Source organism: Syngnathus leptorhynchus, chromosome 1 (genome assembly GCF_054491065.1).
Source record: "Syngnathus leptorhynchus isolate UIUO chromosome 1, UIUO_Slep, whole genome shotgun sequence".
NCBI lineage: Eukaryota > Metazoa > Chordata > Actinopteri > Syngnathiformes > Syngnathidae > Syngnathus > Syngnathus leptorhynchus.
This window is the reverse complement of record NC_141195.1, coordinates 7,262,759-7,282,796: the sequence shown is the minus strand read 5'-3', so window position 1 is coordinate 7,282,796 and position 20,038 is coordinate 7,262,759. Positions and strand designations below refer to the sequence as shown.

General features: G+C 41.0%; 4 protein-coding genes across 9 annotated transcripts; 1 reads left to right on the top strand and 3 right to left on the bottom strand.

The window, feature by feature from the left end:
• Window positions 1-276: 276 nt before the first annotated feature.
• ikbkg (inhibitor of nuclear factor kappa B kinase regulatory subunit gamma) lies at window positions 277-9,348 on the bottom strand. 3 transcript variants are annotated; one of them, XM_085930892.1, is made up of 14 exons: window positions 8,992-9,348; window positions 8,386-8,526; window positions 7,345-7,604; window positions 6,693-6,767; window positions 6,104-6,286; window positions 5,775-5,836; window positions 5,533-5,580; window positions 4,760-4,957; window positions 4,523-4,675; window positions 3,731-3,803; window positions 3,504-3,638; window positions 3,033-3,169; window positions 2,814-2,890; window positions 277-2,117 (listed from the first exon to the last, which is right to left on the bottom strand). In XM_085930892.1, the coding sequence occupies exons 2-14, from the start codon at window positions 8,522-8,524 to the stop codon at window positions 1,927-1,929; spliced, it is 1,731 nt and encodes a 576-aa protein (XP_085787018.1). In that variant the 5' UTR covers window positions 8,525-8,526; window positions 8,992-9,348; the 3' UTR covers window positions 277-1,926. The 3 variants fall into 3 exon arrangements, with proteins under 3 accessions (XP_085787018.1, XP_085787168.1, XP_085787088.1); XM_085931042.1 differs by having other exon boundaries at window positions 277-2,057; window positions 8,992-9,347; XM_085930962.1 differs by lacking the exon at window positions 5,533-5,580 and having other exon boundaries at window positions 8,992-9,346.
• A 212-nt stretch (window positions 9,349-9,560) lies between these two features.
• tmed4 (transmembrane p24 trafficking protein 4) lies at window positions 9,561-12,508 on the top strand. Its single transcript, XM_085931478.1, has 5 exons — window positions 9,561-9,766; window positions 10,486-10,586; window positions 10,797-10,922; window positions 11,086-11,232; window positions 11,311-12,508. Exons 1-5 carry the CDS (start codon window positions 9,607-9,609, stop codon window positions 11,458-11,460), a joined length of 684 nt encoding a protein of 227 aa, XP_085787604.1. The 5' UTR covers window positions 9,561-9,606; the 3' UTR covers window positions 11,461-12,508.
• On the bottom strand, window positions 12,132-15,995 carry plpbp (pyridoxal phosphate binding protein). Of its 2 annotated transcripts, none has more exons than XM_085931262.1 (8): window positions 15,840-15,995; window positions 15,138-15,245; window positions 15,027-15,062; window positions 14,896-14,971; window positions 14,685-14,825; window positions 14,468-14,610; window positions 14,215-14,313; window positions 12,132-13,614 (listed from the first exon to the last, which is right to left on the bottom strand). In XM_085931262.1, the coding sequence occupies exons 1-8, from the start codon at window positions 15,927-15,929 to the stop codon at window positions 13,432-13,434; spliced, it is 876 nt and encodes a 291-aa protein (XP_085787388.1). In that variant the 5' UTR covers window positions 15,930-15,995; the 3' UTR covers window positions 12,132-13,431. The 2 variants fall into 2 exon arrangements, with proteins under 2 accessions (XP_085787388.1, XP_085787468.1); XM_085931342.1 differs by having other exon boundaries at window positions 15,824-15,936.
• A 643-nt stretch (window positions 15,996-16,638) lies between these two features.
• Window positions 16,639-19,755, bottom strand: LOC147061656 (E3 SUMO-protein ligase ZBED1-like). Of its 3 annotated transcripts, XM_085929022.1 has the most exons (3): window positions 19,493-19,755; window positions 17,679-18,597; window positions 16,639-17,618 (listed from the first exon to the last, which is right to left on the bottom strand). In XM_085929022.1, exons 1-3 carry the CDS (start codon window positions 19,699-19,701, stop codon window positions 16,941-16,943), a joined length of 1,806 nt encoding a protein of 601 aa, XP_085785148.1. In that variant the 5' UTR covers window positions 19,702-19,755; the 3' UTR covers window positions 16,639-16,940. The 3 variants fall into 3 exon arrangements, with proteins under 3 accessions (XP_085785148.1, XP_085785140.1, XP_085785155.1); XM_085929014.1 differs by having other exon boundaries at window positions 16,639-18,597; XM_085929029.1 differs by lacking the exon at window positions 19,493-19,755 and adding an exon at window positions 19,116-19,478 and having other exon boundaries at window positions 16,639-18,597.
• Between the last annotated feature and the right edge of the window lie 283 nt (window positions 19,756-20,038).

Here is a 20,038-nt window from a genome sequence, read left to right as displayed (position 1 = left end):
GCCTTTGCGGTGTACCATAACCTCGATTAATAACAAATATAGAGACATAAGCAAGTACAGTTTGACTTGGGCAATTATGATATTGGCATATTATAGTTTGGTTAAAATACAGTACTGGAGAAAGATGAACTATTTCATGAGTAAATCTACCAATTTGTATTCAACAATGGTGTTTTGACAGACTGATAAGTCATTAACACTAGGTTTCTAAGAAGCCTAGTCAAAAAATAGATCTTTATATGGTTGTTATTATTTTTTTGTTTACAAGCAGCAGTTAGCAGCATCACGTGTGAGTCAAAGAACTGATTTATTTCAGAACAGATTAAAACAACTTTCACTTCACCAACAGAGCATCCATCATTACAGACAACAATCACAAAAACATTGACCTCAATGCGCTTACATTCAGATAATTGATAGCTACAGGGAGGAGTACACAATAAAGGTCTTCTGTGATGTAATCAACAGTATACACAGACATAGTACAAAGGGAATGGCTACTTTGTTAACCAAGAATCAAACCATCTCTAGGACAGATATGTTTTGAGGTAATGGAAACATTTATGACCAAAACATACCATATTTGAATATACACCTTAATTTAAAGCTCACTAGGTTACCCGCTCACGTTACCTTTCAGGGAGATAGGGGGGGGGATGATTTTACTGTATATTTTAAATATATCTTAGGTTCAAAGACGAACTACTGTCAAATAACAATGGATGACAACTAAAATACATATTTAATCCCAAACACATCAGCCATTCTTTCCTTAGGATACCACTATGTCTGCAGAGTAAAGACGGACAAAGAAAAAAAAACCATCAGGCACTGACTTCAAAAGCACATCTTGTCTGCCGAGCTGCAGGCAAATAATTACGTGAGAGAAAAAAAAAAAGGAGGCGGAACCGAGGAGAAGACAGAAATGAAGAATGGAAAAGCTACAGCAAAAAGTGAATGGGTTGACCAGGTCAAGAGGAATACGATGCTGTCGTTACTTTTTTCATTCATGAGAACAGTCCTGTGTTTGGCACATCTTCATTCCATCATCGTCGTCTAAAGTTTCCGTGTTAGGTTAACTTGATTTCACGTGTATTGCATTTAAATGCAAATAAGGTGCGACTACAAAACGTCGATTCCAGTGACACACAGAGCTGGAAAGGGACCACCCCTCCCGCGCCCATCTACATCGTTCAACCATACCACTATAACTTTCAGATTAATACTGTTTGGGAGCTGAAACAGCTCCGGCGTAAACTCCGCAAAACTTCTGACAGTGTGTCACGACGGCAAATGATTAACATCAGACTGCTTTGATGTGCGTGCGTGTACATCTGAAAGGAACTCGGCTGGACTTTGGATGCACCTTGGATCTTGGTGATAGACAAAAAATAAAAGTCACATCCCTTTGGCAGACACATTCTTTACAAGGGTGATTGGCACTACTTCGTAGTAGATGGCCGTTCTGTTGTACAAATTATCGAGGGAGCGTGTGAAACGCAGCAAAACTGTTCCGGCGTGATGAGTCAGACTGAGCCCATACTGCATGTCGAAGCAACAAAACAGAACAGTCATTTATTTAAAAAAACAAAACAAAAAAAAACAGTGCTTTAGTACCTTTCTGTTCTGCAACATTGATCGACTGTTCCCTGCAAATATATCGATTACATTAAGCACCTACGATCCTCTTATTGGATCACTTGATGCCCTTTTCTTAGATCCTGTGTGGTGCGTGCGAGTCCTTCCTCTACAGATCTTGATTCAATCAAATAAACGGTGATGGCAAAGTGGTGACATGCCAAAGTCTAAAATTTGAATCGATGACAATTGCTACTGTGAGAACGTTATGTTTTTCAGTTCACCTATCAGTGATTAGAATGGTACGGCTGTTCCGATTATTGAAGGGAAGATGAACTCTGAAATCTGTTACTGTATGCAGTCCATAACGTGGATTTGCAGCGTGTCCATATCTGGAGCCCGATACTGGCACTTGGGACAACATAATTCTGGCAGATCTTCAACTCCTGCTGCTCCTTGATTACCAGTCGGCCCCAATCCTGGATTACGGTACAAGGATGGAGGGGGCGCCGTGTTGAACACTCCGACAGAAAATCCACCTGATACAGTGAAGCCTCGGTTTTCGAACACAATCCGTTCCAGAAGGCTGTTCGAGAAGTGAATCGTTCCAATTCCGAATCATGTTTTCCCATTACAAATAATGGGAAAAAAAATGAATCCGTTCCAACAAAAAAGAAAAACACTGTCTGCGCTCAACTGCACCGCGCTGGTCGCATTATTGTGACAGAGCCGTCGCTGAAATTTGGAAAATATTTTGAAAGTCCTGATGTACTTTCCAAAATGTAAGTGAATCTCAGTGTGCAGGAAGTTGAATTTTTTTTCCGATGGCGCTCACCGTCGCATTGCTTGAGGAACGTCTTTGTGTTTTAGGATGCCTTTACTGCTCCCACGAGAATGTAATAACGAAGGGAGTCAGTTGGCATGCGGGTCCTCTCGGCTCATCTCGCGAGGTTCGACAACCGAATTTCGTCCGACATCCGAAGCATAAAAATCTCACATTTTTTTTGTTCGAATACCGAATTGTTCGAGAACCGGGACGTTCGAAAACCGATGCTCCACTGTAATGGAGCACAAGCATGACAGGCTTTTCAAAAATATTTTTGCGCTCTACTGCTACATTCTCTGTCAATGTAACAAGCCAACTTAATAACAAACGTCCCCCATGTCAAGTACAGAAAGATTTGGTTTTCTTTACAGTATTAATTTTTTCAACATTATTTGAAGTAATAATGTACCTTGTAGAGGCGCAATGTGTGAAACTCGCGCTGGAAAGTCCTCCTGATGCCTCAACTTCATCTGCTCCATACGTGCCCTGAAACAGTATGGATAGCTTTATCAACCCACTTAAGACATCAATCGAAGATTAGGTTGCATGCATAAAAAAAGCAAATGCCGATGTTTGATGTAATCTTGACCAGATTCACCAAGGAGACAAGCAAGCAAGGGATATTTACCGGAATGCAGCTTCCTGTTTGAGCCTGTCAATCTCAGTCAAGGCATGATTCAGCTGTTCCTGCAGCTCTTCTTTTTTTTGGTTTAGTTTTTCTCTCGCTTCTCGTTCTGCAAGGAAGTCTGCCTTATAGATCTCAGCCTGAACACAGTTTAAGATGGAGGAGAAGCAAGCATTACACAGACAAAATACAAAAAAAACCTCTCTAATTGAAGAAAGTCACGTGTCACTTTGACAGGAATGTACGACTAATGGTTTATGAACCACAACAACAACATTCAGCTGACTGATGCGTGTTCCTACTCAACCCATGACAAAAAACTATGGCAAGTTTTGACATGGTGTACTATATGGGTTTGGAGCTTTTTGACTCAATTCAAATTTAAGAATAAATGTCTAACTCGACCCCCCCACCTCTAAAAATACGCACACTGTTAATCACGGCCACCGAAGAGACCAAAGACTGAACTTGTACCTGTGCGGTGAGGACAGGAACAGTCTCCAGTGAGCCCTTCTGTTGCTCTACCTCCTCCTTTAGCTTGTCAATCAGGTCTTGCTTCAAGGCCAGCGCTCTCTCTGCCTCCTCCAGGCGGCTGCACAGATCTCCTCCCTGGAAAACGTAGGTGGCACAAACATTCACATGTTAAAAGTAATGTACAGCAAGTTACATGAGTAAGGGGTTTATTGTTCCATTGACTTTACCTCACTCTTGAGTATGGTATCATAGTCTCGAAAGAGACACGTGTAGGCATGCTGAAGCTGTGTCAGTTTTTTCCTAAGAGGGTAAATGAATACCAGAATTGAATTACACTTCATAACTTGCTAGCGGATTAACAATCAAACATCTCGCCCAATATTTTGAGATATATTACATTTATATTCAGATAATCAAGTCGATCGTTCACAGACACAGTATAATAAAATTAACAATCAGTGGAAACTCGAATTAACAGGAACCAATCGACAGTCCACTCAAAACACTCCTTCTGCTGTTTAAGTGTGTTAGTTCCACAATTTGCTGTAATCCGCCACAGCGCCATCAACAGATACAGTCTGGTCACGTGTTTTTGCATTACATTGCTCTCATACTAAATAGAAAAGGCAAACAGTAAACCAGAGGAGGCTACAACACGTACTATGTTGGCAGGGGCGATTTCCTCATCATAAACCAATAAAGGAAGCTACACGGCAGCCATGTTAGCCACTCTACCACCTAACACTATGGCTCATGAATGTGACTGCCATTAGCGCCAACGAGATACATTTTGATAAACTTTTTTAAGCTTTTCATACAGTTTACGGTTTTAAAAATATATATATATATATATTTACAATAGTTTTGCACCGTACTGGGCTTTTTTTTAGGTTACGAACTCCCCCCTTCCAAAAAATAAATAAATAATCTAATGGGTAAAATCAGTTTTCACAGGAATGCGCACAATATATTGGAATTAATAACAACGATTTTTGAAGTGTGTGTGTGTGTGTGCCCACTTTTCCTCGGTGACAACATGTCTCTCTGTCTTGAGGGCTTGCTCCAAGCTCTGAATCTGCAACATAAGCTTGTCCTTGTTCACATGATGCTGATTCCTCTGCTGCTCTAGTTCGTGCTCTGCCACCTGCAGCGCTTTCACCTTACTGCCCAATCTGCACACATGTACAGCAAAGTCGATTGATGGTAGGAGCTCACGTTCTTGTAAATCCCAAGTACAACTTGGAGCGTTTGCATACTTGTCCTCCAGCATTTTCCGTTCTTGCTCGCTTTTTTCCAGGCAGCTCTGCCTCTCGTTGAGTTCTGCTAAGAGAGACGTTGCCTGAGCTTTGAGAGCCTCACAGTCCTTGTCCTTTTGTTTGAGCGCAGCCTCGGTTCGATCACGCTGGGCGGAACTCTTCAGCAGGTTTTTCAGCTTCTCCTCGAGTTCGTGATACCTATTCATTATGGAATCATAATTAACTTAATGTTCATTTACACAAGGGAAAATAGACCACTTAAGAGTTCTAATACATGTTTGATGGAATCAAATTATGCATACATCTACATAAGGCATAAGTATGATGACTCAGTGAGAATTCGAAAGGAAAGATTGTGTAATTGTGTGATTTTCGGGTGGGGGAATCCCAATTTTGACATTTTCCAAATTATTTTTCTTTTAAGAAACTCAATCTATCTCAAATATCTAGCAACATGAAAAGAGAGAATGAACCTGTATGGAGAATGGCCATGAATAACTTTCCTCATGGAAGTTTTATTTAAGATATAAAAAAGGAAAATCATACTGTTGTTTGGAAATGTTATCTCGTTAAAAAAACGGCTTGTATCACATCCGCTTAAAAAATATGCGGTGACAAAATTAAAGACATGTTTTGGTTTTGGGCCTAACTGTTCACAATGTTTGTAAAGCCACACAGACAAAAGCGGGAACAACAGCCACAGTGCAGAACAGTTAAGTAGGACATGCATTTGACCAGAAAGAAAAGCCACACAGAGCTGTGGGTGGGCTCACCTGCCCTGCGTGGCCTGAAGTTGCTCTGTGAGTTTAGCCAGGCTAGAGCTGGTGCAAAGAACAAGAATGAAGGGAGAAGGAAACACATCAAGCAAAAATAAGACCTTGATGACAAGAAGAAAAAACAAGACGACAAGCACTCTCGGAAGATTAAGATTAATTGAACGGCGCAGTTGACACACTGGACATTTTAGTCGTGTTAAACTGAAAACCTGGAAAAGAACTGTCAAAAATGATCCTACCAGTCAGAGGAGTACTGGGCTTCGCTGCGATGTTGAACAGCCTCCTCAGTAGCACTGCTTGCCTGTCAAAGACATCCAAGTAATCTTTTTGCACCAAAATCCTACTAGCAATCATTTTAGGATAAGACTAATGGTAATTCATTTGTACATGCAAAACTCAAGACGAGGGGGTCCGAAAAATATTTTGCATTTGGCAACACTGATTCTATTCTATGCTTTTGGTGCAAAAAAGTGCACATCATTGGGAACATGCTTTGAGCTATGGAATCAATGAATCAGCCAACCCAAGTTCACGGTGTGCAATTTGGGCCAAAGCGAATCACGGTTACCTGTACTTGGGCCAGTTTGGCCGCCAGCGGGTCAATGAAGCGACGCATTCGCTCTCTTTCCTTTTCGCCCTCGTCTCTCTGCCGCTCCAGCTCTTCATTTTTCTTTTTCAGATCTCGCATGGCTTCCTCCAGCTTTTCTTTGTGGAGCTTCACTTGCAGGAAGTCATTTGCACCCTGAACGGGCTGTAGAGAGAGACATGCAATGTGACAGAATTCTGAATGAGTTGCTAAGGAGCTATTGGATGAAGATGAAGTGGATTAGAGAGGAACCATATGTAAGTATCCATAATGCCATAATAGTGTCCAATAGTCTAAGGGGTCCCATTCATATGAGAACTTGGCTTCCAGCAACACTAGAAATAGCCACAAAGCTCAAATGGCCTTGAGCTGGATGTGTAGCACTAGTTCTCTCCCAAAAGGTGGCACTGGTCATGTAGTGCTACATGCTGATAAGGATCATTTGCATCAACGGAGCTAACAGGGATCCAATTTGTTTTGCACTTGACACTCATATATGCTCATTAGAGGGAAATTATACAAATACATATGATCCTTCAGCGCATGCTGCGGGTGTCCCTTCAATTCTTACCAAGCTACGAGGGGGAGTTGTCTGTGTGTGCTGATCTGCTTCCTCCACTGTTTTCTTTTCTCGTTGATCAAAGATCTGGAAGAAAAATGAGAGGAACTCATTGACTAAAAGTTGCTTGTTTATTATCATTTTTACTGTAGCAATTCCCTCCATGGATGTTTCTTATTTTCCTCTCTTGTTTATTTATGAACAAATAAGGGACAGGTTGGTAATGCGAGTAAAGCCTATGGACGTTTTTCCACATCTTTTGTCGAAGCTACTTGGTCCTCTGTTTCAATGATTCCATCATGGGGTGAAGAAAAATCCCTCAATGGAGACACTTACATTGCTGTACCTGAGGGTTTTCCTAATATCTTTTACTCTTGTGCAACCAATTGAGGAATATCGCTTGCATTAGAATGATTGGTAAAGCTGCTCTTAAGGGATCCAATGACCAAATTATACATTATTATACGCAACACATAAAAAGAAGCATTATTACATTTGTGAAGTCCTGCTCCACTCAGAATGCAGACGCCCATTTTTTTATACACCGTGGAAAAGCTCGCATTTCCTTGCAGATGGCAGTGCGTCGCTTCCTGGGTGCCAATGTAGTATTATTGGCTCACTGGTAAATGTATTAAAACGTATGGTGCTTTGTAAAAGAACCAACCTGTGGCTGATCAAGAGGGCCATTCTTGGTTGGAAAAGAGGTTTCAGTCTGGCTGGAGCTACAACAGTGGTTGGATGAGGAGGCCGGTCCATTCACCAGGCCTTGTAAAGAGTGATTCTCTTGTGCCAGCCTTTCTACCAGTGCCCTGGCCTCTTGGAAACGACAACTGAGAAATTCCCTATCTTCTCTCGTCTTCCTCTGCCAACACTCCATCTCTTCACAGCGCTGACGCAAGGCGAGGTTGCTTCGCCGCAAGGCCTCTGAAAGACAGCGTGATGAGAAAGGGCACAAGTTGTCAAATGGATGAACATAATGCATATTTTGTAAAGGTGACGGATCAAAACGTCAATTCTTGAGAGGTAGTTTCAAAATTACAAACCGTAAAAACCATGTACATACTCTACTATAGCTTGGCGGTACTGTCTGTGAAGCTGTGCTTAGTTTTCTTTGTTTTAGAAAATCACCACAAACCACACTCTCCTTGAACACAGTTTCTGCAATGCACTGTCTCGGAATTCATGACAACTTAAGTGCACCTAATACAATACAACAATGAATACCATTTTTGTATTTTGCATCTGGTAAGGGAAGTAGGATTTTCCTAAAAGGCCAGTTTGAAGACTATAATTTGTCAGGCAAGTTGTTGAACATTTAGACAGACTAGGATAATGGCAGTCACAGTAAAATAAACAAAAATTTCATCACACGACTGTCATTGATATATTAGCACAAAATAAAGTTGATAAAAACCCTAACACTAACACTTGTCGACTATCTAACGACCAAATAAGTCTGGTGTAGTATAGCTCCAAGTAATTAAATGATGACATATATTTATCGTACGTGTAACTTGCTACTACGTTAAAGACCAATGTTATTGTGAGATACAAAATAATAATAATAATAGCAATCACGTTATGTTAAAAAAAAGATGCCACAGCTACGTGGGGGTTAAAGGAGGACAAGAAGTGAAAAGAAAATATGGCGTTGATCCCCATCTGCCAGGACAACCTTGATTGTTAATCAAACAGCAATACATACCTCTGAGCTGCTGGTTGTCTCCGAGCAACCTGGTGACCACTTCATTGGCTGCCAGCTCAGGTGGGACCCTGAGGGCCCCCCCACTATCATCTCCTGACATGTTCCACTGCAGTGGGCCATCAGGTTGGGGCTGCACCATCCCTACAAGCACATGTAAACACACATCAATACCCAATCTCGCCCAAACAATAAATGTGTGCTAACACGTCATTTGCTTTCACCGAACCTTCCGCCACACCGGACTTGTTGCCTGAACCATAACATTTGTAACGCTACCATCAGTACGGTGTCAACATGGATACAAAGAACGGCGATGGTGACCGAAAGAAAACATTACGTCATCTTTAAAGCGGTGGAGGAAAACGCGGGACTGGGAAATATGCCTTGTTAGATACTTACAAATTTTAACATGGGGAAAAAGTCGAGTAAAATGAATAAAACTAAACTTGTAATATACCGATACTAATTATTCTCTGGACAATCGTGTCGTGTAACGGCTTGATCGTCACCGTGTTACGTTTCCACACAGTAGTGAAACAATGTATAAACTATCAAGAAAAACTTAAGCATATCTTTATAACCAAACACTGAGGCGTTTTGTGTTACCTTTTATTCTTTTCCAGTGTTGTTGTCCAGATAATCAGACAGGCAGTCAGGGAGTCGCTCGCGAACAACCTGGGAGAAACCCAGCTAGGTAGGTAGTCTACCCAGGCAGGCTAATGCTACACAGCTAGCAACCTAGCTTACACGGCTAACTAGGGAAATGACTGCTTCGGTTTTCAGAAGCACTCGTTGACAATTCAAGAACCGGACATTAATAAAAGAGGCGACCTCCAGTTAAAAATCTGCTCCTATATTTTCTTGTTCTCGTAAAACGTTGTGCGTGGGACGACGTTAACTGTAAAACACATGACAGGGCCAGTGTTGTTAGCAAACCTTATTAATCTTTGACCCCGAGTTTGGATTCTACGGCAGAACATTTTCAGCGGACAAAAGATTTCCAAATTTGTGGGGAGGTATCTCTTTATTTGTGTATTGTGTGTAGTAGTATAACCACAATATAGAAAGACCACCATTTTCCTTTGCTTGCTAGTTCCTGGACATTGAGTTATGTGAAGAGACAAAACTCGGGGCAAAATGATATTTCGAGAGGAAATCCCCTTCCTTCTTCCGCATTAGGTGTTACGTCACTTGCACACAGCTACTCTACAGTCTTCTCTTATGGTGGAAGAGCCTTCTTCTTGCAAGATGCTTACCGCCGCCACGGTTGGACTTTTGATAGTAGCTTGGATTCATCCAAGCTATGCACTCTATTTCCACATAGGAGAGACGGAGAAAAAATGTTTCATCGAGGAAATTCCAGACGAAACCATGGTGATCGGTAAGACATTGGCTTTGTTGTTCAGCAAAGCTAGCTTAAGCTATGTAAGGTAACAACCATCTGGCTTGCTTTGGGACACTGAACGTGTTAAGATGACGGTAACGATCGTATTGTTCCCATATTGCGATCCTTTATTATTGCCCAGATTTATTTTCTTAATCATTCGCACCGATTCTCCATTTAAACACTTGAGTGTTTCAAGGCAGATACTGGACTAAATGTGTCGACCGGTTTCGTGACATTGCGTAGGACACGTGGATTATTCACCTGCTCTTTTTTTATTTTAATTTTATTTTTTTAAAGAATGATCCACTCACTGACAGTTGACTTTTGTTTGTTTTATTAAGTCAGCGTCATTAGTAATAATTATATAAATTAATGTGGGAGGCATGCCAAGAAATCAACAATAAAGAGCTCTGTGGGAAAGCGTGCTCAATTAAATGTGACTTGATCATTTTCATGATAAAAATTCGACAGACCTGTTCTCGGTAGCACTTAGGTTGAGTGTCATCTTACCTTGCAATAAATATTGTTTGCTATTTCAACTGCAACGTGAATACAAATGTGCTCAGAAGGTGTGAGCAAACTCATTTCAAATCATGAGGGGGTTTAGCATTTGACAATTTTTGTTCATTTTGATGTATTAGTCTGCAGACTGTGTTCCATTTTTTTGGAATAATGATATAATAACCTAATGAGGTGCATTTGTCTCTTTACAGGAAAGTACAGTACTCAGCTTTGGGACAAACACACCAATACCTTCCTCCCATCCACGCCGGGACTTGGAATGCATGTTGAGATCAAGGATCCTGACACAAAGGCATGAAAAGAACATTAAATATTCAAACAAATGTTGAATATCAAGTTTAAAAAAAACAACAAAAACCGGCATTGATAGGTAGATTTGTGAAATTTTATTTGTGGAATTCCCTGATGGGAAAATCACACATCATTTAGATAATGATGGTGAGCATGTTGAGGTGTTCCAGTGTATTGCGAAAACAAAAATGTTCTCGTTCGACCCTTTCAGGTCATCCTGTCTCGTCAGTATGGGTCAGATGGTCGGTTCACCTTCACATCTCATACTCCAGGAGAGCACCAAATATGTCTGCACTCCAACTCAACCAAGATGGCGCTGTTTGCTGGAGGCAAACTGGTAGGACCCAGCTTCTGATATTTTCCCATCCAACCTCTTATTTGATTACTTTGGTTGGAATCAACTCAAAGGTTTGGAAGGTTTTCCCACTCTTGTTTGGAACCAGAGTTGAAAGTCCGTTGGTCTCTGTGCATTTCTAACTGTGATCTTCCCAATGTTGCAGAGAGTCCATCTAGATATTCAGGTTGGCGAACATACCAATAACTACCCAGAAATTGCAGCCAAGGACAAGCTGTCTGAGCTGCAGTTGCGTGCCAGACAGCTTCTTGATCAGGTCGAACAGATCCAAAAGGAACAGAATTACCAAAGGGTGAGTGACACATGGAACCAGATGCTAGCTTGACTTTTCTTCGCTCTCCAGCGCCTAAAAGGATGTATCTTTGCGCAGTATCGAGAGGAGCGCTTCCGTAACACCAGCGAGAGCACCAACCAGCGCGTTCTCTGGTGGTCCATTGCCCAGACGCTCATTCTCATCCTCACGGGCATATGGCAGATGAAGCACCTCAAGAGCTTTTTCGAAGCTAAGAAACTGGTTTAGCCGGAGAGTGAAGACAAGAAGCGATGGGGAGCGACAGACACGACACCTATGGACAGACTTGAATGACTGGAACCAAGACTTGCCACGCAAGAATTTAGGCAGAGACTTTTTTGTTGAGTAGCGGCCATGAATGAAGATGGAATGTGCAAATTGAAAAAGGCAGTTGTTATTCTTTTATAACAGAATGACATCTAAGTTGCCTTTTTTTTTCTTCTTTCTTTTTTTTCCCCATTCGATTGACAATAACTGGGCATCATTTGGTTACGTGTAAAGCAGATTTTAAAATATATTTTTTGGGGGAAATGGCTTGTTTGGGGTTCTGTAATAAGTATATACTTTTAAGAAATACTCCCTTTTTCCAGCGTCTCGTTTCTGTTTGGACTTTCACTTCGAGGCAACGACCTGCAGAGTAAGGCATTTAAAAGGTTGTGGAGATGTGTGAAAGACAAACAAGTCACACCCACATTCATAAACCACTACCGGTACATAATTATTACTATCAATGTGTAAATCCGTATGCTTTGTCAGACAACAGCATTTTATTCATTTTTTCCAACAATTTCTAAACGTCACTAACTGAAAGACAAATAAGTCAAACCTACATTCATCAGCAACTACATAGTTATGACTTTACAATTACACAATAAAAAAAAAAAAAGATTTTTTAAAAATGTCTCAAAGGGTTTGAGGTGTTACCATTTTACTTTGTTCTAAGGTGAGATTATTGTCTAGAAGTTGTTTCTGTGATGTTCATGCAGTTCTGTTGTCAGAACATTCTAGCTGGTTGGTATGTGGATTTTTGGGAGGGTGAGTTTTTGTTTTACTGTTATTTATTTTTATGGGAATACCACAAAATCTTGTAGGTTCAGTTTACTTTTTTCCATTGATTGATGGGGAAGACTTAATTCATTATGAAGTTTGAATTACTGTTTGCAGGTGTTTCATTTAATGTCCAACTCCATAGGTGCGCTACAGTCAACCATAAAATGTTAAGTCATGTTGATGTCATCTCCTTATGCTTAATAAAGACATTTGGGCTCTAAAAAAAGTTTTAAAGCACTGCTTAACAAATGTAGGTTAAAAAAAAAATACACCAGCAACAGAGATATTTCTAAAAGTTTATTGCTCTGCTTAGGTGTCCCTAAGAGCACAAGATTTTAAGCACTGATTAAAGAGGAAGTCAATTCAAATATTTCTTGTGTTCTATAAGGTCCCATTTGTCTAAATGGGATTGAGATGAATATTGCCTTTGTGGAATATGAATTCAGCAGCAAAATCCATCTCCTTTTTATCCCTCTCAGGGAGTGGCCATTTTGTCTTGTGCTGAAAATGACATCAGAGCGCAGGATGTCACGTTTTGTTCATACAACATAGGCACATGGAACATATCTCGACAAATTTGACTTGACTTCCTCTTTAAATGCTCCACTGAAGACATCTTTCCACCACAATATTTAAAACCATTGACAATGACAAAATCTTATGGTAACACACCAACTGGTACCGTCCTAGCATACTGCTACGTTGTGAAGAAAATCCTTTTGCGTACCTCAGATTCACAGCAGATTTACTCAAGAGACAAATGAGTACAAAAAAACCTCAACACTAAATACACAAAAGTCATAAAGGGATGAGAGATTTTTGAAGTGAAAAGTCCTGCTGCACAATAAAAATTGGAAATAAAATCCTCACAAACACCAGCTCAATTCAGTTTAGGGAGGAAATGAAAACAAAATTTTATTCGGTTACGGTTGTCTTCTAACTTCTAGCACAGCTCGAAGGTGACAGATGGGGGTACCATACCATTTAGTGGCAAAAGATAAAAAAGATATAGATTTTATTAAAATATGTAATAATTAGGCAATCTTAACCCAATGTGTGTGTGTGTGGGAGTTTGCAGCGCTCTTCTTGTTAGCACATTTTATCGTTGTATTGTTTCTCTTACAAAGGAAATTGACAACTTATTAGTGTTCAGACTGTCAGATGCTGCATTTTCTTAGCGGCTTCTTCAGTCACCTGCTTGGCTGTTTTCTCCGGGCTGGGAGCCGGACTGGGGGCGGGACTGGGAATCGGAGTGTTGGCTGCGCTATTGGGATACTCCCTGTTGCCGAAGATGATGCTTCCCACTCGAACGTTAGTTGACCCAACTTCAATCTGCAATGCAACAGCATCAAAGCTGATCAAGCGTTATAGCAAATATAACAATTCATGGTTTGTCACATAATCAATGGAAATTAGCCAAATGCTAATCCCTAATATTTAGCATATCTAGTGTTGCTTATCTTGCTTCCTGTTTGTTTGTTTGTTTGTTTGTTTTGTTTTTTATTTTCTGCCTTCATACCATTTTTACTCCCTAACGCCATCTTGTGGCAAGTCTTGGGACTTTGCTTTTGTGAGGTACATTTAGTAATTTAGTTGGACTTGTTTGGATGTGAAGAGGATGTGCTTGTAGGCCGAGATTTATGATCGCGTGAAATCCTAATCCTAGTCCAACTACAGTGAAAACAGATTGGCGACACTGGTCCAGTTTGTTTTCATTTTGAACCTCCAGGTTCTACGATATTCATCACATCTCCTCTTTGTTCTGGTCCATTCTATGTTGTTGTCACATCCCCAACAGACAATGCATATAAAGACTAGTGGAGATGAATTTTATCCCTTTTTATCTTTTTTTCCAAATTGCCCAACCTTTAGGACATTCGAGCGTATCATTAAAAAGAAGGAAAAGAAGTGTTTGTAATGGTCGTTACTCACGGCATGTTCAAAATCAGTGGACATCCCCATGCTGAGCTCCACCTCATCCAGAGGCAGCTTCAGACTGTCACAAACCTCTTGTCGCCGGCTCAGAAGCATCTGTGAGCAAGCAAACATCATTTAAGGGGCTAAAAGGCTGGAGGAGGCCAGACAAAGGATATCGTAGCTATAATTTAGTCTGTGAAAAATAAGTTTGGATGGACAAATGTATAGATTTAGTGGTGGAGGTGGGGGACTCAATAGCATTATGTACCTGAAAGTCTGGATTTGGGCCGAGGGTTAGGTTGTAGCCGTAGCGTCCAATGGTCATGAGTCCTAAGAACTGCAGAGCGGAGCACTGCGACACGATGTGCTTGACGGTATCGACTGTTTCTTCTGGCGGGAGGCCGTATTTACCTACGTTTGCACATTCACACGTATCAATGTTTCTGACGATGCCTAGAAGATACAGCTAAGGAGTCAACACTCACTTTGTTCACCACTGGTGTTGATCTGCACCATGACCTTTAACCTCTGTGTGCTCGCTCCTCTGATACGCAGCCATGAGCTGTTGACCTTGTCTGCCAGTTTTGCAGAGTCAACCGTCTCAACCAAGAATAAATTTGGCACACCTACGGGGGGAGGGAGATTTAACTAAACGCACATTTCAAAACGCAAATCCGACAGTAAGCCTTTACTCACCCAAGAGTTTGTTGACATTGTTCTTCTGTAGATGACCAATAAAATGCCACTTGATTTCTGGGCATGATTCTAAAATCTGAAATATTGGATCATTAGAGTAATAATTTGCTTTGTAAACGATGTCAACTCACCATAGGATCTGAAGCTTTGTCCATAAGTTCATTAACCTGGTGTTGAGATACAAGCATGCCGTTTATTTGTTGTCAATCAAAGAGATAAAAAAAAGACTGCTGCATACTCACATAATTTTCTCCAAAGTTACGCTGGCCTTGGTTGTAAGCCTCCACCACCATCTCGGGAGGTTTGGTTTTGCTGACAGCGACAAGTCGAGGTGGCACAGCTGGAAGCGTCTGAGGAAAAATTGTGATCTAAGCAATGTACTCTTGAGATTATTGCAATATTAAAGTCTCTACGTTTTTTTTTTTTTTTTGTCTATATGTCTCCTGTAATTGACTAGCGACTAGTCCAGAGTGGAAGCAAGCATGGACAAGTTCTAAATAAAAAGTAACATTTTGTTTTCCCATTGCGTCGCATTAGCGCATCATCTCATGGTCTACTTCTATCGAATGCACTGATTGATTGGTGACAGCCAATCAAGCACGATCGATTGTCACTAATGGCTCATATCATTTTTGCATACTGTGATCAATGGCCTCCTTCAAATCCCATCTCAAAAAACGACAAAAATCTCTTCATTCTTTACAATTGTTAAAGAACATTACATCTCATGCATGCAGGCAGGCAAGCAGGCGCACGACGAAGGATTGAGAGCGGCAGCCACCTCCACCACGCGTGGTGTTATGAGCCTCACTCACTGTTGAGCTCTTATTCAAAGGTTGACATTTGACAACCTTACATAACACAATATGGCAACACAGCGCCACTTTCGGGAAAACTACGTGAGAGCGGCGCGACCCGTTGAACTTACCCGGGCCGTAACGTACCTTGAGTCGTCGGGATGCAGCCTGGTTGACCCGCTGCACCACCGACTGGAGAGCCTTGCCTACTTCCTCCGACATTGCTATTTTCCACATGACGTCGAGAGGCTGCGGCGTAGACGTAATAGTCTACGTCTTCTCTGACGACAATTGTCTTTCAAAATAAAAGCTTGTCGGAACAGGAAGCACTGGGATCTTCTTCTATTGGTTGTTACTTGGCGGTTAGCAAACAACGTAATGGAATGGCGCATTAGCGCCGACAACTGTTCAAAAGTTTGCATCCTGATCGCTCGACTTCACTTATTCTACTAGGGAAAATAATGATAATAATAATAATAATAATAATAACAATACAACTCCCCGGCAAAAAGACACCATCACTCTAGGAGGATGTTCATTCAGTTGTTAAATCATGTAGAGAAAAAAAAAATCACAATTAATTGGATTAAAAACATGTTTGAATTTCAATCCCTTTATTCAAAAACAGGACATAATTTTAGATTAATTATGATTCCGTTAATGTTTAAGCAAGAGCAAATGTTTAATTATGATTCAACTCTAACATTTTCAGAAACAAGAGAATAAGAAGTTGAAATTCCCACAATTTGGACAATTTAAAATATAAAAGGTATCTAAAAAATCAATTGCTTATCAAAAATAATTATCAATTAATTTGATAATCGATTATTTATCAGTACCTCTACTACTGAATAATCTTAGAATTACATATGGGATCAATTGAGTCACTAATAACATGATTGCATCATCAAACAACAAATAACAAATGATAGAAAGGAGAGTCGCGTTAAATCGACAAAATTAATTTATTCCTGAAAGAAAAAAACAACAACAATCTATTCCAGGCTCCAAAATGAATTCCTTTTCATTCAAATTGGTCACTTGTGCTTTCATGCAAGAATGAACAAATACCTCAACAAAAAAATAAAAATGACATTTAAACTGTACACAGAACAAATGTATATAAATAAAAAAATAGATACTAGACCACTTGTAGTGTTAACCCGCCGTATTAACAAAACAAACTAGGTGACGCTGTTTGTATGTGACAGAGGACAGTGACAGAGTTGTGAGCTTTTCTTGACACATTTACAAAAGTCCATGATTACAATGGAGAAAAGTCAACATATCCACATGCTCAGAACTAAGACTGGCCCTCCGTCTGGACACGATGTTCCCAGTAGCAAAGAACAAACGCTCCGACGGCGTCAGTGTTGCTGGAATACCCAAAAAAGATTTGGCCAGCTTTGCCAGGGTAGGATATCGAGTTGCGTTAGTTCTCCACCAGAGCAGTGGATTGTCCTTCTTGGAGAGCGGAAGTTCTCCAAAGTACTGCAAGACTTCCTTCTGCACCGTGTGACTTTGCTGCTTATCCTCGTCCTCCTCATCGCTGTTGTCAGAGTCTGACGACGATCCTAGAATAGTGTTGGTGAACAATCCGTCCTTTGGCGCAAAACGGCTTCCTAACGTGGCCGTGGCTTGCTTTCCACTTTCATTTGACTGTCTTTCTTCCTTTTTGACAGCTAGAGCCATGGATTGGATTTTACTTTGGACCCTGAACACATCTTCGGCAGGCAAGAACTTGAGTTTTCGAAAGCGTGGGTCCAAGGCGGCAGCCAGGAGGACGGTGTTAGGCGCCTCAGGCTGAAAAGAAAACAGTTTTTGCCATCTCTTCGAGATCTGTTCTACCACCTGTGCTTGGAATTCCTTTACTGAATCACTTTCAAACGTTGAACTCAGTGTTGCCTTTTTGAGGTTGTGCACCAGCTGTGGAAGAGAAGAGAGAGTGACATATTGTTCCCCGTGCAGAAACTCTGTCACACTTACGAATGGCCCGAGGACTCGGGTAAGCTCCTCACTGAGGTTCCACTGCTCTTGCTTAAGATCCAAGTGGAGTTGTTTGCCGTTTGTATTGACTGCAATATCAGAAAGAGCCGCAGCCACGGGCCATCTTTGTCCAAGGAGCCTGGACAGCATGTGATATGTGCCGTTCCACCTCGTACTTACATCGCGAATCAACATCAGTGGTGGCATTCCCATTCGTTTCTGCGTTTCTTGAAGTTTGGCACAGGCCACCTCACTCTTCTTGAAGTGTTCGACCAGGGTTCTCGCAGAAGCCACACAATTAGCAATGGTTTGACTGTTTTTCAGTGTGCTCTGGACAATCGAGTTCAGAACGTATCCGGAGCATCTCACAGAAGCCCAGCCGTGCCTTTCCTTCAAAATGGCTGCCGCTGCAACTACAGAGGCCCCGTTGTCATGGACAACCGCCTTCACCTTTGGGAAGGGGATATGAAATTTGTCAGTGGTCTCCTCCAGCAAGTCTGCAATATCGGCAGCTGTGTGATTCTCTTTGAGAGGCCCTGTTGTTAGAGAGAAGGACTTCATCTGCCAATCTTCCCCCACAAAGTGACAGGCCACTCTGAGATAGCTCTCCGTAGCCAAACTAGTCCAGACGTCTGTCGTCAATGCTACACTTTCCGTGTCCTGAAGGACTGTTTTCAGTTTCTCTGTTATTTGTTGGTGCTTCTTTTCCATCAGACTCGTGAAATGAGATCTGGCCGGCATGCTGTATTTTGGGTTGAAAGCCGAAATCATCTTTTTGAATCCCTCGTCTTCCACCATGGACAGTGGGCGCATGTCAGTGACGAGCATTTTCAAAATGCTGTCTGTGAGCAAGGCGGCTTCTTCAACGGTGCATGACAGAGCTGGGCGGCCGAAGCAGTCCGGGGGCCGTTGTGATGAGCTGAAAAAAAAAATATTCAGATCAATCCAATATTTTCAAAATATTAAGAGAGGTAGCAGGGCAATCACTATGGATTATTTTCTATAATTCTTCTTCTGTATAATATAGGGCTGCAGCTATCCAATATTTAAGTAATCGAGTATTCTACAGAATATTCCATCGATTAATCGGCTAAAACGTAATTTTGCTTAGTTAAAGAGCATTTATAAATTTGATTCTAAATCTTCATTCCACAGTGCTGTCCTTTTGAAGATAAAAAAAAAACTAGTGACCATAATGTTAAACTACTAGAGTATTACTTACAAAACACCAATCGTAACTTACTAGACATAGGTTTGACGTTAGTTATTATTAACAGCAACATAGCTTTCTTCGGACTAACGTTACATTACGTTAATTACGTTACGTAGATTTGACCTTGTCTCGTGTCCGTCCACTCTGCAGGTGTACTGTTGTGGTAAACTAGCACCGTTTTGCAGTGGACACATATCACAGCTTAATTTAAAATGCTCCCACACCTTTGATAGTTTTGGTCGTTTTTTCTTACTGGTTTTCTCATGGTTTACCCTCTTATCTTTCATTTTTTCCCGTTCCGCAAACAAAACGTCAGTGACGTAAACGCAGAGTGTCACATTGAAAATAATCAGTGCCAAACCATGACTTGACCTTTACGATGAAATAAACGATTACTCGAGGCAGAGAAAATTCCTCGATCATTTTTTGGTAATCGAGGTACTCGATGAATCGTTTCTGCCCTAAAATAATAATATATGGTGGCAACCTAACCGAACCGAAAAGCGAGAGAGGGCGTGTGTCTCTGCATGCGTGAGAAAATATGAAAGAGATGAGCAGCATCCGTCCTAAGGCAAGCTCCGTTACATTTGTGTTACAGTACCTTGTATCGGCGACGCTTGTTGAGCTGACTTTAACAGGATGTTTTCGCAACAGATGTTGTATCATCACCGATGTGCTATTGTGAAAGGCCAGTTCTGCGTTACAGTACACACATTGCACTTTTCTGTCTTCTTTTTTCAATTTGAAATGATCCCAAACTTTAGACATTCTTTGTCTTTTATGAGCTCGTTCCGTCTGAGACTCCGCCATCTAGCCACCTTATTTCACGGCGGATTAGTGTGCGTCTAGAATAACAGTCCGTCTAGAAAATTGTCCCTGAAGCAAAACATAACGCTCGCTATATAGCAATGAAACAAAACCTCGATTTTCGACCTTTTTATTATAAACGAATTATGAGTTAAGTCTTTCTTCCCTGTTCAACTACGTATTTACAACACCCACTTGATTTTCTTATACTCGACACCCCTGATAATTAGATATTCGACATATTTAGTCCAATGAAGACAAATGAACTGATTTGCTTTTCTGGAATCCCAGTGAGATCTGGGGTGCATTTATGAATAAATATTATTTAAACACTTTCTGT

Bases quoted from the DNA above. Each gene is read 5' to 3' on its own strand.
- plpbp (XM_085931262.1), bottom strand. From the start codon at position 15,929: ATGTGGAAAATAGCAATGTCGGAGGAAGTAGGCAAGGCTCTCCAGTCG. The intron at 14,826-14,895 runs GTGAGTAAAGGC...CTCCCCCCGTAG, and splicing joins CAATGTCAACAAACTCTTGG to GTGTGCCAAATTTATTCTTG. The intron at 14,314-14,467 runs GTACATAATGCT...GCTTGCTCACAG, and splicing joins GCCCAAATCCAGACTTTCAG to ATGCTTCTGAGCCGGCGACA.
- ikbkg (XM_085930892.1), bottom strand. From the start codon at position 8,524: ATGGTGCAGCCCCAACCTGATGGCCCACTGCAGTGGAACATGTCAGGA. The intron at 4,958-5,532 runs GTGAGCCCACCC...CATAATGAATAG, and splicing joins CTTCAGGCCACGCAGGGCAG to GTATCACGAACTCGAGGAGA. The intron at 4,676-4,759 runs GTATGCAAACGC...ACATGTGTGCAG, and splicing joins CGGAAAATGCTGGAGGACAA to ATTGGGCAGTAAGGTGAAAG.
- LOC147061656 (XM_085929014.1), bottom strand. From the start codon at position 19,701: ATGGCGGAGTCTCAGACGGAACGAGCTCATAAAAGACAAAGAATGTCT. The intron at 18,598-19,492 runs GTACTGTAACAC...TTTTTTTTTCAG, and splicing joins ACAAGCGTCGCCGATACAAG to CTCATCACAACGGCCCCCGG.
- tmed4 (XM_085931478.1), top strand. From the start codon at position 9,607: ATGGTGGAAGAGCCTTCTTCTTGCAAGATGCTTACCGCCGCCACGGTT. The intron at 10,587-10,796 runs GCATGAAAAGAA...CGACCCTTTCAG, and splicing joins TCAAGGATCCTGACACAAAG to GTCATCCTGTCTCGTCAGTA. The intron at 10,923-11,085 runs GTAGGACCCAGC...CCAATGTTGCAG, and splicing joins TGTTTGCTGGAGGCAAACTG to AGAGTCCATCTAGATATTCA.